Source organism: Stegostoma tigrinum, chromosome 2 (assembly GCF_030684315.1).
Source record: "Stegostoma tigrinum isolate sSteTig4 chromosome 2, sSteTig4.hap1, whole genome shotgun sequence".
NCBI classification, from domain to species: Eukaryota; Metazoa; Chordata; class Chondrichthyes; order Orectolobiformes; family Stegostomatidae; genus Stegostoma; species Stegostoma tigrinum.
The window spans coordinates 5,033,455-5,050,632 of record NC_081355.1 but is presented as its reverse complement, the minus strand read 5'-3'; the positions used below and the strand labels follow the sequence as shown (position 1 = coordinate 5,050,632).

At 42.0% G+C, this 17,178-nt stretch overlaps 1 protein-coding gene across 3 annotated transcripts in view; it reads left to right on the top strand.

The window, feature by feature from the left end:
* Window positions 1–17,178, top strand: part of drosha (drosha ribonuclease III) — a 218,108-nt gene that overhangs the window by 144,569 nt on the left and 56,361 nt on the right. For all 3 annotated transcript variants that reach the window (XM_048551227.2, XM_048551209.2, XM_048551219.2), the window contains 4 exons: window positions 63–165; window positions 5,011–5,081; window positions 9,100–9,144; window positions 16,896–17,053. In XM_048551227.2, coding sequence (XP_048407184.1) covers window positions 63–165; window positions 5,011–5,081; window positions 9,100–9,144; window positions 16,896–17,053 — 377 coding nt within the window. The remainder of the gene's footprint in view (window positions 1–62; window positions 166–5,010; window positions 5,082–9,099; window positions 9,145–16,895; window positions 17,054–17,178) is intronic.

Below are 17,178 nucleotides of genomic sequence, written 5' to 3'. Positions count from 1 at the left end.
ACACCGTTAATGGATGTGCGTTCTGCTTCTGTATGTATCTGTTTTAATTTTTGTTCCTGCAGAAGTTGGAATTGGACCGTTTTATGCTGTACGCCCACGGACCTGACCTCTGCAGGGAATCCGATTTACGTCATGCGATGGCTAATTGTTTTGAAGCTCTGATAGGTAATTGAAAAGTTACTGCAGTGTCTGAAAGTCGAGGTTAGGGGATGCAGTGTGGTGTATGAGGATCCAACTGTGCAAATCAAAACTCTGAGGTGGAAACATAGACGATAAAAAATCAGACCCTCCTCTCTGAAGGGTCTAGGCCCGAAATGTCAGCTTTTGTGCTCCCGAGATGCTGCTTGGCCTGCCGTGTTCATACAGCTCCACACTTTGTTATCTTCGATAAAAAATGGTAGCAGGAATAAGCCGTTCAGCCCAACATGCCTGTTCTATCATTCAGTATGATTGTGGCTGATCATCCAACCCAGTTCTAGCTTTCTTCCCATACCCTTTGGTCCCTTTAGTCCTAAGAACTATATATAGATCTATCTTGAGAACATTCAATGTTTTGGCCTCAGTTGCTTTCCTTTGTAGCAAATTCTACAGGCTCACCACTCTGGGTGAGGATACTTTGTGCACATTTCAGTCTTAAATGGCCTATCCTGTATCCTTAGACTGTGACTCCTGGTTCTGGATTCTCTGTTCATCAGAAACTTCCTTCCTGCATTTACCCTGTCTTATTCTGTTAGAATTTCATGATCAATCTCTATGAGATCCCACCATCCCCCTTCTATTTTTCTGAACTCCAGTGAACATAGCCCCACTTGATCCAGGATAACAAAGTGTGAAGCTGGATGAACGCAGCAGGCCAAGCAGCATCTTAGGAGCACAAAAGCTGACGTTTCAGGCCTATCTCTCTCTCTCATCCCTATTTGATTCACTCTCTGTTTACATGTCAGTCCTGTCAGCTTACCAGAAATCTAATGTCTTACTTATTTGAGAAGAACAATGCAAAGTTTTACCCTAGTTCACTACAAATGTTTTAAAGCCCTGAGCCTGATGTCTCTCAGTGCCCAATTGTTTAGGCAGTCAGAGATGTAATGAGAAACCGGTGAAAGTTATTGTTTTGAGATGCAACTGCTTTGAGTGTTACCTGCCTAAGGGGAAGCCTATTAAAGGATTTGTCTTTGAATATCTGGGTAGATTTTCACTCATTTAATTTAGTTGCTAAGTATGAAAAATTTGAGCAGTTTTTGCGCAGTTTTTCAAGGATGGTAAGCCATGTCAAGGACTTTTAAACATAAAGAAGCTACCCTTAAAAGTCTGCACTAATCAGATGCACCCTGAAACCAGATACTCAGCCGTGAAATCATATTGTTTAGCATCTTCTCCAATTTTAGCTTCTTAGATCACTTTTTGAGTGCAAGATAATAATCAGTGGAGTTAATCCCCAATGTCCATACTTTACCCAGGATGATTTTGTTTAGAATTGAATTAAATTTAGGCATTTGTTAGTTTGGATTTTAAACTTAAATAACTGTCATCAATTTAATAATTAACAAGATTACGATAAATCATCTTTAATTACGCTGAGAAAAATAAATGAGAGTCGCAGAGAATGCTTGTTTAAATGCTTGATCATATCTTCACTGCAGAAATGCTGATGAATTAATTTGCGTACCCCTATTTATGAAAGGGTAGTAATTTTTGCAATCTAGGAAGGCATCGTAATTGTCATAAATGATACAAAAGCAGTTTTGGGATTGGGAGCAGCTATTGGATTTTTACAAATTAATCCCAGCGATTAGCATGTACTAATTGATCTTCTGCAATGATGTACACACAGGACCTGACAGTATGTGTTTGTGAAGGAAGGTAACGAGTTGGACTCTGTAATAATTCAGTCTATATTTAAGCTCCCACATTCTGCCCATCCTGTTCTATGATGATTGATTTTCAAATGGAGAAACATAATGGTGTTGTCACAGACTTGTAATCTAGAAGCACTGGCTGATGTTGTGATGATTCTGGTTCAAGTCCCCCCATGGAATTTAAATTTGATTGGTAAATCTGGAGAATAAAATAAGTCTCCGGGATGATGACCATGAAACCATCGTCACTTGTTATGATGGTTATAGCTCTCCTGTGCGCTTTTAGGGAAGGAAACCTGGCATTGTTACCCAACCTGGCATATGTGGATGGGGGGGCTAGGGGAGGAGCTGTAACATTGGTTGAATGGTAATGGCACTGGGCTAGTAATAGAGGGCCGAGTTAACGCTCTGGGAATATAGATTCAACTCTCTCCACAGCAGGGAGTAGAATCTGAGATCCATTTAATAAATCTGGAACATCATGTTAGTCTTCATAATGGTGGCCATGAGAACTATCAATGGTTGCTCGAACTGAATTGATGCAATGTTGGTAGGGTTTTACTGGAAAAGGTGGGATAGGCTGGCCCTGTATCTATTGAAGTTTAGAAGAATGAAAGGTGATCTACTGAAACACAAAAGATCCTTAAGGGCTTTGATAGGGTGGATGTTTCCCCTGTGGGAGAAACTAGAATTAGGAGGCACTGTTTGAAAATAATAGGAAGGGGTGGTAGTCACTGGATGAAGAATCCAGACACATTGGTTAATGTTCTCATGATGCGGTTTCAATTCCCACTGTGGTAGAAGGTGAAATTGAAATTCAATGAAATCTGGAATTAGAAGTTAATCTCACAGCAACCTTTTTATTGATTGTTGCAAGTATTAAGGCTAACGCATGTGTATCACAGGTTCCAATTCAATTGTTGGAATTTAGATAAATTAAGATGGCTAATAAATACTGGCTGGTAGTGATACCCACAGCCAATGAGTGATTTTCTTTAAAAAAAACCGAGATCAATCACAAGTTTCGCTGATGGTCATCGATTATCATTGATTTGTTCGAAAAACTCATCTGATTCACTAATTCCCTTTAGAGGAAAACATTTGCTGCCCTTATTTGGTCTGGCCTTCATGTGACTCCAAATCCACAGCAATGTGATTGACTCTTAGCTGCCCTCTGACATGACCCTTACAAGCCACTCAGCTCCAGGGCAGTCAGGACTGGGCTGTTGTAAACACTGGCATCCATGTGTTCTATTAGGCAGCAAAAGACTTTCAGAGGTTTTTGATGGTTTTATTGTAACACTGTAGCACAAACATCAATTTCCACCTTTCCTGTGTCCAGAAGTCAACTCGTTGTCTTTTTAAACATAGCTCTTTCCTAATGATGCTGCTCAGAGATGTTATTGATACACCTTTGGAGCAGCTGGGACTTGAACAAGGTCTCCTGGCTCAAAGGTATAGCCAACACCACAATATCACATGAACCCAGCTTGTCTGTTTTGTCAAACAAAAAATTGCAGATATTCTCTCAGGGGGTTGAGAATCTTTAGAACTGCTCTGCCACAGAGAATTGAGGAGTAGAGTCTTTGTGTATGTTTTATGGCTGAGATGGTCTTGATCACTCACAGAATCAAGGTTTGTCGGGAAAGAGCAGGAAATTGGACGTGAACAATGTCATTATCAGCTATGATTCTATTGAATGACAGCGTAGGCTTGAGGATCCAAATGGCTTACTGCTGTTCTTATTCCTTAGAGTTGTTAGATCTGCAAAAGATGTTTCCAGATGCATCTTTTTGTTTACTTTCTTCAAGCAATGTTATGCAGACAGAAGCTTTAGGAAGATCTGGTTGCTGTTCTCCAGTATGTACAGAGCATCTTCAGGGGACGAGAGGCTAGATGGAGTAAAATGTTCTTCAGGAATGTGAAATGTCCCCATTTTAGTTACACAAAAAACAAAGCATTAAGAGGCTGTCTTCACAGCTGATGAACTTTATGTAAAGAGTCAAAACTCTTTGGTTTGAAAGTCGTCATCTGAGATGTCATTGCCTGCTTCTTTGGGAGACAAGTTGGGATATATTACACATCAGGCTGATATAGCCCAGGAGACTCTTTTCATCACTGTTTCTATCCTGACTGTCTAAAGGTTCCAGGGAGATTTTGATAAGTGGTATTCTTTGAAGAGCTAGTGTAATTATCGCATTAACAAGGGAGTGTGGTGAATTGTGATGAAGATGCCTTTCAAACCCACAATAATTTTGCAATCCTCACTGGTGCCCATTTAGCGTGACCTTGTCCTTTTTGTAACATTTCCACTTGGACCTGAGGAGCAGAGTTGATTATGTAAGAGCACTCTGGTCTGGAGGTGTCCTTGCGAAAGCTGACAGTGCACACAATGGAACACAATTAAATCGCAATCGACATGGTCCTGTTTTCTATGCCGCCTGATCTTTATATCGAAGACGACTGACACAGTTGTGGTTCAGAAATGCTCCACGTTGAACAATTTGATGTGTAATGTTGAAATGTTGGCTGGGAGTTGGGAGCTTTATTTTTTTTGTGAACCCCCTGTAGTTGACCCATTCACTGACAGTAAGTTGATTACTTTGTTGAAGTAACTGGTTTCTGACACCATGTCGATGCCTGATAAAATCATAAGAAATAATAACAGGAGTAGGTTGTATGGCCCTCAAGCCAGCTCTGACACTCGGTAGCATAATGTAATGTACCTTACCTCCACTTTCCTGCCCTGTCCCCAAAAGTCCTTGTGAGCTTGGCTTCTAACAGTTTGAATTTAAAATAAAAAATAACTGAAAAGACTACTTCATTGCTTCGTTATCACAGACCATGGATTGTCAATTAATGTTGCAAATTCTGGCTCGGTCTAATTTTAGGGGACATTTATCAGCCTGAGATTAAACAGTAGTTGTATCCATGGGTGAAGCCCTGTGCATCAGAATGGAGCTTGTACTACCTTTTCATTAAAAATATAAAGGAATTTATTTCTGAATTTTTCAAAGGGGAAGAGTGACTCATGTTGCTGACATTTTCCTTGGTACATTAATTATTTTTGGCTATGCAAGTTTGTAGGCATGCTTCAGTGTCTGTTCTTTGGGATTTGCAGTGGTTGATCATCATGTGTGTGCTTATTTTGCAGGTGCAGTCTACTTGGAAGGTGGTCTTGAAGAAGGCAAGCACTTGTTTGGTCGACTGCTGTTCAATGGCTCGGTAACACACACAATGTCCTTCTCCACACCGTGGCTACCTATCTCCTGTAGCTTAGTTGCCTGAAATCTATGTGTAAATTTCAAGGGTTTTTTGTTCCATGTAAACTACTTGCAACAAACTTGCACTCCCTCTCTGTCTCGCTCCACCCCCTCTCCATCTCCCCAACTCTCTCTCTTTGTCTCTCTTCTTCCCCCCACCTTGCCCCTCAACTGTGCTTGCACCCTTGCCCCTCCCCAACAAAAAATTAAAATATTGCTAATTTGTCTAGATAAGTGATTACTTCCCTGAAGGATTACTTCCCTGCTGCAAATGGGTCTCCCCAGTAATACTCTACATGTGGATGGCAAACAAAGGGTGAGGTTAAAGAGCAATCCAGTGCATTAATTGATAGAGGTTTTTTGTAGAATACATTGAATTTTTTATTTCACTTATGGGACGTGGCCATTGCTGACTTGGCAACATCATTGTCCATCCCTAGTTTTCCTTGCGAAGGTGGTGGTCCCTTCTTGAACCACTGCAGGCTGTGTATTTTAGATTGACCTTAGGGAAGGGATTCCAGGATCTTCACCCAGCAACAGTGAAGGAACAGTGATATATTTCCAAATCACGATTGTGAGTGGCTTGGAGGGGAACCTGAAGGAGGTGGTGTATCTGCTGGCATTTTCCTTCCAGATGGAAACGGTCATGGGTTTGGAAGGTGCTGTCTCAGGATCTTCTGCAGTGCATCTTGTAGATAGTATGCACTGCTGCTCCTGAGTGTCACTCGTGGACGGAGTGGATACTTGTGGATGTCGTGCCAATAAACGTTGTAGAACAAACTCTGGCAAAGGTCAACTGAACTTCTGGCGCATCTACTGTGATGCCAAGTTCGGTCTGTTAAACCCTGCACTTCGTTTATTTGTTGACTCATTTATTTGTTTGCCGAATGTCAATGATAAGAGCAGCATTTCTAGTCCTTCACTCTTTCCTCAGTCCGTACGGTGTAGGGGCATTCACAGCGCTATTAGGGAGGGAGCTCCAGAATTGTGACAATAAGTGATTACTTCCCTGAAGGATTACTTCCCTGCTGCAGATGGGTCTCCCCAGTAATACTCTACATGTGTGGTTGTCTTTGAAAAGCCTCATAAGCCACTTGGGTGTTGAAGTTACGGTATGGGCAAAATTTACTGGCCTTCCCACAGCCCTTGAGTTGGGGAGGATAAAGGAAAGTAATGTGTTCTGTCTGTAAAGGTAGGTAGTGGGAGCCAGTCCAACTCCCTGTTGAACTGAGTGGCAGTACACCGCAGACCAGCCAGCGAGTGTATCACTACGTTCAGATAGAGAGCTGCTGTCAATTCACATTCCTGTGCTTTCGTTCTGAACAATGGACCCGGGTTCACAGGCTAGCCAATAATTAATTGGATAGTGAATTTGCGGGATAACCTTCACAAGGCATACAACATGAAACTTGCTAACTCAGAGAGTAGACGAGGCAAGGTTAGGTTTTGAATAAAGCCAGATAAAGACATGAGGGAGAAAAGAATGGAGGATAGGTTTCCAGACTGAGATAAAATTGAGTTAGAGGAATGGGATGGTAGGACTGACATGTAAAGAGGACCTTCATCAATTAGGGCTATATTCACCGGAATGTAAAAGAATGAGTGGGAATCTCACAGAAGCCTATAAAATTCTAACTGGACAAGACAGGATAAATGCAAAAAGAATGTTCTTGATTAACCAGGGAGCCTGGAACCAGGGATGAAAGTCGCAGGGTACCGCAACTTTTAGGACTGTCATTTAGGACTGAGAAGAGATGAAGTTTCTTCACCCAGAGAGTGTGCAACCTCTGCAGCCCTCTCCCACAGAACGTGGTTGAGGCCAAAATATTGAGTGCTTTCAAGAAGGACTTACATATAGTTCTTAGGCCTAAAGTGATCAGATGGGATTAAGTGAAAGCAGGAACAGGCTTGGCTGATCAGCTGTGATGATATGACCATAAGACCATAAGACATAGGAGTGGAAGTAAGGCCATTTGGCCCATCAAGTCCACTCCACCATTAAAATCATGGTTGATGGGCATTTCAACTCCACTTCCCTGCACTCTCCCTGTAGCCCTTGATTCCTTCTGAGATGAAGAATTTGTCGATCTCTGCCTTGAAGGCATCCAACGTCGCGGCCTCCACTGCACTCTGCGGCAATGAATTCCACAAGGCCACCACTCTCTGACTGAAGAAATGTCATCTCATTTCAGTTTTAAATTTACCCCCTCTAATTTTAAGGCTGTGCCCACGGGTCCTAGTCTCCCCGCCTAACGGAAACAACTTCCTAGTGTCCACCCCTTCTAAACCATACATTATCTTGTAAGTTTCTATTAGATCTCCCCTCAACCTTCTAAACTCTAATGAGTACAATCCCAGGACCCTTAGCCGTTCATCATACGTTAAACCTACCATTCCAGGGATCATCCATGTGAATCTCCGCTGGACACGCTCCAGGGCTAGTATGTCCTTCCTGAGGTGTGGGGCCCAAAATTGGACACAGTATTCTAAATGGGGCCTAACTAGAGCTTTATAAAGCCTCAGAAGCACATCCCTGCTTTTATATTCCAACCCACTGGAGATAAACGGCAACATTACGTTTGCTTTCTTAATCACAGACTCTACCTGCAAATTAACCTTTAGAGAATCCTGGACCAACACTCCCAGATCCCTTTCACTTATGATTTGCGAATTTTCTCACCATTTAGAAAATAGTCGATCCCTGTATTCTTTTTTCCAAAGTGCAAAACCTCACATTTACTCACATTGAATTTCATCAGCCATTTCCTGCACCACTCTCCTAAACTGTCTAAATCTTTCTGCAGCTTCCCCACCTCCTCAGTACTACCCGCCTGTCCACCTATCTTCGTATCATCGGCAAACTTCGCCAGAATGCCCCCAGTCCCTTCATCCAGATCATTAATATATAAGGTGAACAGCTGTGGCCCCAACACTGAACCCTGCGGGACACCACTCGTCACCGGTTGCCATTCCGAAAAAGAGCCTTTTATTCCAACTCTCTGCCTTCTGTCAGACAGCCAAGCCTCAGTCCAAGCCAGTAGCTTATGGAATGGTGGTAAAGGCTTGAATTGGTGAATGACTTACTGCTGTTCCTGTTTTCTGTTTCTATGACAAGAGGCTCTAGACTACAAATAAAAATAATCACCGTTTGGGCCCAGTGGCCCATTCTGTGCTTTTGGAATGAATACAAAACAGATTTAATTGAATGCTTCCTTAGACGTGTGGTTGTAGTTACAGTGATTGACTGGAAGTTCTGGGATTGTTCTTCAAGTAGTGAAAGTTGGAGGGAAGTTAATAGAAATATCTGAAGGCAGGGAAACTTGAGGTAGAATAAATGAAGGCACATGGTTTACTGTGGCTGATAGCCCTACAATCAAAGGGCACAGATTGAAGGTGATTGGCACAAGAACCAGTGGCAACATGAGGAAATGCAGTTTTTATTTTGCATATTGAATGGTGATGGTTTGGAATACACTGAATTTAGGCTGGTTAGTACATATTGAACAGTTGCCTTTGAAAGAGAATTAGATTGACACTTGTAGAGGAAAATATTGCACAGAATCTTGTGAAAGAACAATGGAGAGTGGAGGGGAGTAGGACTAACTGAATTACTCTTCAGGACTGGCACCAACCCACTGGGCTGAACGGCTACTTCCTATGTTGTACTATTTTATGAAATTCTCTCAAACTCACTTGAAGCAATGGGAAGGTTGCTGCTGGCTTCCACACAGCTACCATTGGGATATTTCCACCGCGTCAAGGTTTGAGCTGGCACATTAATTCCTCTGCTAATCAATGCACTGCAGATGGATTGGTTTCAATTCTGTTTCCCATTACAAGTCACATTTTACTCCAGCGCTTTTGAACTTCCATTGGTGTGTCAACACTAAAAATCATGGTCATTTCCTGCAACATGTTATTAAAATATAAAGTGACATTTGTGTCTTCCAGAATACTAATCATCTGCATCTCTCACACAGGATCTGCGGGATGTATGGCTTAATTATCCACTTCATCCTTTACAAGTAAGAGTTAGTTCTAATAATTCTACAGTCTGCATGTAAGAAAATGGGGGCAACTGTAGGCCACTTGCCTACTCAAACCTCTTCTACTGTTCAAGATATTTACTTAATCAACATACTTGGAAATTGTTACGCGCACTTCTGGAGCAAGTGTGACTTTAAACCAGGCCCCATGCTAGGAGGCAGGGGCACTACCACTCTACGACAAGCCCTCTTGTTCCGCTATTCAATAAGATCATCACTGATCACCTACAGAGGTTGCTAATTAGAATAAATATTTGACCTTAAGCTATCCAACTAATTTATACCTGATGCATATTCTGCCGTGTAGTTTGTGTCGGATTTGTAAATTGTTGTTCTGTAAATTGGACTGAATTTCCATTGACCTCATAATTAGTTGAATCCTAAACAAGAATTGACAGCAATCAGTGTACTGATGAGTGTACAGCTTATTTGGATGGATTTATAGTGTAACTGTGAGTGTGTAGTTTATGCTGGAGGGGTTTACAAAGCATTGGTGAGTGGGCAGTGTGTACACATTGCGATCAGTACGCAGTTAAGCAGCACAGAGTATGTCGTGAACCTACTGCGTTCGGTTTTAGAAGAAAAGTGCTGGCATGCTTAGTGATATTTGAATTCAGAGTTGTTTTAGTGCATAATAAGGCCACTTGGCCCATTGTGTTTGCACTGGGCTTCTGGATAAGAGCAATGAGTTAGTGCCATTCTCCTGCCCTCCACCAATATCCCTGTATATTGTTTCTATTTAAGTAATCCCCATTGCCTCCTCAAATGCCTTCTACCCAATTCCAGGCAGTGCATTCCAGAGCTGAACTACTCGCCATGTGAAACATTTCCTTTACATGGCATCCTTTTGCAAACCACTTGAAATCTGTGCCCTCTTTCTCTTGATCATTTTACAGGTGGTAACGGGTTTTCCCGAACTCCTCTGGATTTTGGAAACTTCAAAACACTGTCCTTTTTGTTGACATTTTCCACTCAAGTTTTCTGGCTTTATTCTCAATCGCTCTTTTAACTTCACTGATTTCCATCCCCTCTTTTCTCTTGCTGCTTCAATCTCTCCCATTCTTTTGTATTCTGGTTTTGACCTGTGCAGAATCTTACTTTTATCTGCGAAGCTGTATTAACTGCTGGATGAACCTGATTCTGACCAGAAGCTGAAAACAAACAAAAGCATCTCCTTGACCTCAATGCTCCAGACTGGAACACTGAGCCGGAGCCACTGACTTGTGGCATTCCTGCAGCGCAACAAAACATTTTTAAAAAACCCTGCAGATATTGTACATCTGAATTAAAAACAGAAAACACTGGAAACTAGTTAGAGAATGAAATTTAGGTATAGTTCCTGGGGCTAAAGGGATTAATGGTGGTGAAAGCAGGACCGAGGTGCTGAGTTGGATTGGCAGTGGTCATATTTAAGGGGTAGAGGAGGCTCTAAGGACCGAATGGCCTATTCCTGCTCCTATTTCCTGTGTTTCTGTGAGAGGTTTGGCAACTCGGCCTGCCTCTATCCTGTTGAAAATGGTCATCAAACTGAAGCAGTAACAGACTTTCTCTGTCCCCTCTATCCATTCATCTTTCTTTTTCTATCTCTCTCTCTCTCTCTCTCTCTCTCTCTCTCTCTTTCTCTCTTTATCTTTCTCTCTCTTTTTCTTTCTCTGTCTTTCTCATTCTTTCTCTCTTTATCTTTCTCTTTTTTTCTTTCCTTCTTTTTCCCTCTCTATCTCTCTCTCTCTTTTTCGCTGTTTTTCTCTCCATGGATTCTGCCTGACCTGTTGAGCATTTGAGGAAAACGCACTGTCAATCATTTCTCTGTGCAGACATTTATCAGTCACTGCTGGACAGCTCCTTGCTCCCATATGAAGGAGCAACGCTACCACTTTCAAAGGACTGCTTCCTGCAAGTGACAGCAAAAAGAAGCCTCTGGAACTAATGGGATTTTTTGTTTGTTTTTTAGACAACAAAAGCCTCCTGACGTTAGTCAATCTGAGGGAAAGGAAAACAGGCACTATTTTAAGTGCATCCTGTCATCAGTGTTTGGGCAAATAGGATTAAGAGTGGAATCTATAATTGCGTTGCGCGGTTGGAGGGACTGGGAGAGAAAATTGAATAGATTCAAATCTTGAATCTATTTTCTGTTTCTTATGAGCATACAAGAGTTGTTTGTTTTTTCATAGCCTCCTCTTGCAGACAACACTGAATTCTCAACGGACTGTTTCTCATTTGCTTCAGCTGCAAAAAGCCGTAGCTTCTCACTGTTACTTCTGTCAAGGCCACAAACAGTATCAAGCTATTTACAAGGAAAGTAACAACCCTGAAAGATCCTCAGATCCTGCCTGGATCCCTACTTTAAATTCAACGGTGGTGTTCAGGCACACAACGGGAAACAGCGGAGAACCCTGATCATGCTGTGTCGCTGCTGCTTCGCACTTCTCTAAGCAGTCTTAACAGTTAATGGTTGACGCTCTGCCTGAGCTGAGCAATGGGCTTTGTTACAATCAGAGCTGCTGCTTCTCCAACCTTAGGCTTGAAATTTAAATTCTGGTCTGGATGCCAAGCAAGATGATGTAAGACCTTAAGGTGTAGGGGCAGAAGTAGGCTATTCAGCCAACTTGAGTCCATTCTGCCATTCAGTTCACTTCCAGCCTTTCTGTAATCTAGGTACTGGCCTTGTATATATTGTCAATACATTAATATCTTGCTTGACACCCTGACAGCAAGATGGGTGATAACGGGCCTAAAGTAAAAACAGCAAGTGCTCAAGGAGCTGTGGAGAGAGAAACAGAGTTAACATTTTGTGTCTGATTACTTCCTCAGAAGAAGTTGTTCCAAGGAAGAGCCCTATCTGACTGACCTTTGGAATTCTGAGGAAAAGTCCTATTAGACTCAAAGCGTTAACACTGTCTCTGTGTCTGCAGACGCTGCCACATCTGCTGAGTTTCTCCAGCACATGCTGTTTCTATTTTCGATCCCCGATAATGGTAATGATGGGAACAGGAGTGAAGGTTGTTGAAAAACGCAAGTTTCTCTCTCAGTTGTACCCCCCCCACCCGCTTCACCCATCTCCTCTCCCTCCACCCCTTTAAAAGCTAATTGTCATTTCTAGACACACACTCCTCCCGCTTCCTGTAAATTGGCCGCGCTCTGTTCCCACCAGCACAGGCAGATGAGCTGATTCAAAGGCTCAGGGGTGATTTAGCTGTTTAGGAGATTTTAGGATTGCGAAAAGAATTGATGGAGGTAAGCTGCTTGGGGATGCAGGACATGGACCTGTAATCTCAGGCCATACAGGAGAGAAATTGAGGGCAGTCTTTTTTGTTAGGATTGCTGGACGTACCGTAGTCTGTCCCACAAAAGAAGGGTCTGGAGGTGTCATTGCTTAATTTTCAATGTTAATCTGGGTTATTCGATTTCTGTTGGACGCGTACTGAGCAGAGGCACGTGGATGGATTTAGAATGTGGGTCAGCCGCTACTATTGATCAGAGAACATAGAACACTACAGCGCATTACAGGCCCTTCAGCCCTTGATGTTGTGCTAACCTGTGAAACCAAACTGAAGCCCATCTAACCTACACTATTCCATTATCACCCGTCTGTTTATCCAATGACCATTTAAAGGCCCTTAAACGTGGCCAATCTGTTGCAGACAGGCCATTCCACGCCCTTACTACTCTCTGAGTAAATAGCCTACCTCTGACTTCTGTCCTATATCTATTACCCCTTAATTTAAAGCTATGTCCCCTCGTGCCAGCCATCTCCATCCGAGGAAAATGTCTCTCGCTGTCCACCCTATCTAATCCTCTGATCATCTTTGTATGTCTCTATTAAGTCACCTCTTAACCTTCTTCTCTCTGACAAAAACAGCCTCAAGCCCCTCAGCCTCACTGAAAGGTGGAGAGGCTTGAGGGGCCGTAAATGGTTTCCTGTTTCATTGTGCACATTGTGGGTCATTTCCAATGTGCGATTTGCTTTGAGCTAGTGAAAGCCAGCTAAATTCTGATTTTAAAAACCTCAGAAATTGAAGCAGCTGGAGACTATTCTGCACCTTTAGTTGCTCTGATATTTGATGCTGTCATGGATGATTTGGTTATGACCTCAACTCTACTTTTCTGCGTAAACCCCCATCCCACCTCCATTTTACTGGACTGCCTTGTTGATCAGGAATGCATCCATCTCAGCCTTAAATACTTAAATAAAACTGGCTTCCTCTTGTCTCTGGGGAAGAGAATTCAACAGACTGACAACCCACAGAGCAAAATAAAATCCTCATCTCTGTCTTAAATGGCGTATTAGATCAGTTGTTAATTTTAAATCTAAGGTTTTTGTTAAGTGAAGATAAAAGGCAGATATATGGATAGGCCGTGAATCGGCCAAGATCTCGTTGATTGATAGAACAGATTTGAGGGGCTGAATGGCCTACTCCTGTTCCTATGACCTGTAATTTTTGGAATGTATCCCTGTTCTGCTCCAGAGGGAATGATCTCTCAGCAAGCCCCTGTCAATCTTTTAAACACTAACGCGTAGAGACCCAACATTGTTTACTTTTCCTTTTTAAGGCAACATTTGCATCCCAGAAGTATTTGAGTGAACCCTCTTCCGATGAAGTTAGATGCTTGTTAATGTAAGGATGCCAAAACTGCCCACTGTTTTCCAGGTGTGGCTTTGACAGTGCAGATGCTGAGAGGATAATTGCTCTCTTGGACAAACCTAGAAGTAGGGGCACAGTTCCAGAGTAAGACATCTTCCATTTCAGAGTCAGAAAACCTTTTTCTTTCAGTGGGTTGTTAATTTTTGGAATTCTCTTACTCAGAACGAGTGAATATGTTCATGGCCAAGTTAAGCAGACCTTTGGTCCAGAAGGGAGTTGAGGGTCACTGGACCAGTGAATTGGAAGCATAACCAGATGAGCTGTGATCTTATTGAATCGTGGAGTCTTCTCTTGACTGGCCTGTACCTGCCCCTATTTCACAAATTTACATTAATTTCACCTATCAAAACTTCTAAACTCCAGTGAATGGATGCCTCCTCTACTGAAATGGAATCTTAGTGTGTGTGCTAGCTCACTAACTGAGCAGCAGTGTGGCCTAGTCTTTAGGATGTTTCCTGCCTCTTGCCAGCTGGAATGGGAGGATGTTCTGCCTATCTGCTCTGTCTGTTGCTGAGTACGCCATGGGCCGCGATGGGCTCAATGATCTTCATACCAACTCCAGTATGTCTTTTTTAAAAAACCAAATCTCCTATCCAAACGATCTACGTTTTGACCCTTTTCATATTTCATTCTAAGCACATCACTGCTCCTTTGGATTCTCTGTTCAGATCATGAATTTTCATTGCAGCATCTGAGAGGAGTTTCTGAGCTGACACAGTGTCCTGTACAAGATTAACATGCAGAATTTGAAATACAGGATCAGCGAAGCGTCCCAGGTTAATGACAATGTCCACAGATGTTAATTCAACTCCCAGGCACATATACACATTCCTGTGTTTGGTAGCCCCTTTAAATCACTTACCCAGCCCCTTATCATCAAAATAATAAAGAAAAGAATTGATTGCAATTAGACTGAAGATGTAATGAAAGGCTTCAAACTTAATTGGCATTCTGTTTTCAACTGTTTAATTTTTGAAAGTGACCATAATAACAATCTAAATTTAACTTCCGCTTGGAAGATTCAGCTTTAAAAAGCAGGAAATTTTATTTTCTGGGCCTTGTTCTTTTCTGTTTGTCCTATTGATGAAAATCACAGACTGAACAGCGGCTGTATTTCCCTGTGCGCTGCAGATGATAGATAATTTGCAAAGATCCTTGAGCTAGTCGGTAATACTGAATGAACTTTGCATATATATTGCATTTTGAATTTGTATTTCAAGTATCTTTCGCAGCTCGTTGCAAACACACTACATTAACCAAGATAATAAAATGTGAGGCTGGATGAACACAGCAGGCCCAGCAGCATCTCAGGAGCACAAAAGCTGACGTTTCGGGCCTAGACCCTTCAGGATGAAGGGTCTAAGCCCGAAACGTCAGCTTTTGTGCTCCTGAGATGCTGCTGGGCCTGCTGTGTTCATCCAGCCTCACATTTTATTATCTTGGATTCTCCAGCATCTGCAGTTCCCATTATCACAACATTAACCAAATAGTTTTGACTGATTGCCTTGGCAGATGGTATCTGTCTGATTTGAATCCCACTATTCGAGGAAATGTTTACAGCTTTCCAATGTACTGTTTGTTTCTCCCTGCTCAGCCTGCACAACACTCTGTTATTAGTCCCTGTATTTATTTTTCCAAGAGCAGGCCACGATTGAAAATTCACTCTGCTGTCTCTTTCATGTCCCTACGATAAAGAATGAAATGAATTTCACCTTGATCTGGTTCAGTGCTCTTCAGGGCAGTGCTCAAGAATTGAGACTCAGTTTATTGTCAAATTAGCATGTTGCTTTCACTGGGGACAGTGACCAAGTTTTGTTGAGCCTTTGATTTATGTTGTCCATTTAGAGAGAATTCAGGCCCCTGTTGAACTGTTAGAAGCTGCTAAATATCAGTCGAAAGTGCATAACGTACCCTCAGTTTAATGTATAACAGAATAAAACAAAGAACTTGGATGCTGGAAACCTGACACACAAACAGAACCTGCCAGAGAAACTCACCAGGTCTGGCAGCATCTGTCGAGAGAGAGAGAGAGAGAGAAACAGAGTCAACATTTGAGATCCAGTGACTGTTCTTCAGAACTGGGCCTGAAACATTCTCTGTTTCTGTCACTCCACAGATGCTACATACCTGCTGAATTTCTCCAGAATGTCTACTTTTCCCTCAATTTGAGGTCTTGTTTTCATTGCAAGGCAGTTGCTGTTGCTTCATGAAGACCCATCAAACAATCTACTCGTAAAAATTACTGCTTTGTGGATAACAGCCAGTTCCTTTTTATGGATCACTGCGGTTGATGAAAGCTGGCGTGGATACAGAAATTACTTATTTTGCTTTGCTGATTTGTAAAACACTGTTCCAGTATGTCAGTTCTCACAAAAGGATGCTTTGTGTATGTTTAAGCATGTTACAGTCCTGGTAGCCAGTTGGTGAATGATGAAGCTGAAGCCAGTCTTTGCTTAGATTGAATTTTTTCCACAGTGTGACACATTTTAAGTATGTATTTCCTGACTTAACTGCCCCAGTGTCAAGAACTGTCTCTTTTGTAGGTGCAAGTGCTCACCACTTGCGTATGGTTAACCATAGCATGGAATATACATTCATATTAGATTTTCTGATGGCATTAACCTCAGGAAAGACTGATGCGTGTGGAAATTTTGAACCAGTTTGAACTAATGTCTCTCCTTATTAATGGAGCAGTAGGCGTCCCGAAAATGGACAGTACTGTAGCTACTGTCATCTTGGCTGGGGTCTTCGGCAAGGTGGTGTGGTGTTGTTTCAGGAAGGATGTCACATTTGATACATCTTAATAGGGTAGAAAGGAGTGAAGCCTATGATGCATGAGACCTGACTACTTGTACCCCTGCGTTTAGACACTGTTGCCTCTACATCACAAGGTTTTAGATTAAAATCCTACTCCATCCAAGAATAAGTCTGATATTACAGTGCAGTACTGAGCGAGTGCTGTATTGTCAGAGGTTCCTTTTTTATTTCTGGATAGGATGTTCACCTGTTGTAAATATTTGTTGAATCAAATCTGTTCTGAGTGATTATGATAAAATATTAAAAGCTAAATGTTACCTCTTTTATCAGCTACAGGAGTCAAATACAGACAGGCCTCTCATTGCCACTTCTCCTGTTCTCAAGAAACTGACTGATTTTGAAGAAACAATTGGAGTGAATTTTATTCACATACGTCTCCTGGCTCGAGCCTTCACTTTGCGAACTGTTGGATATAATCATCTAACTCTGTGAGTCAAGTGAACTTGGTTACTCTCCACAACATGCCTGTGAATTTTAAATTACGTGTCTTAATTCAGTAAAGTTCCTTTATTTTCCAACCCTGTATTTCTGCCTTGAGAGGAAGTGTTTTCTA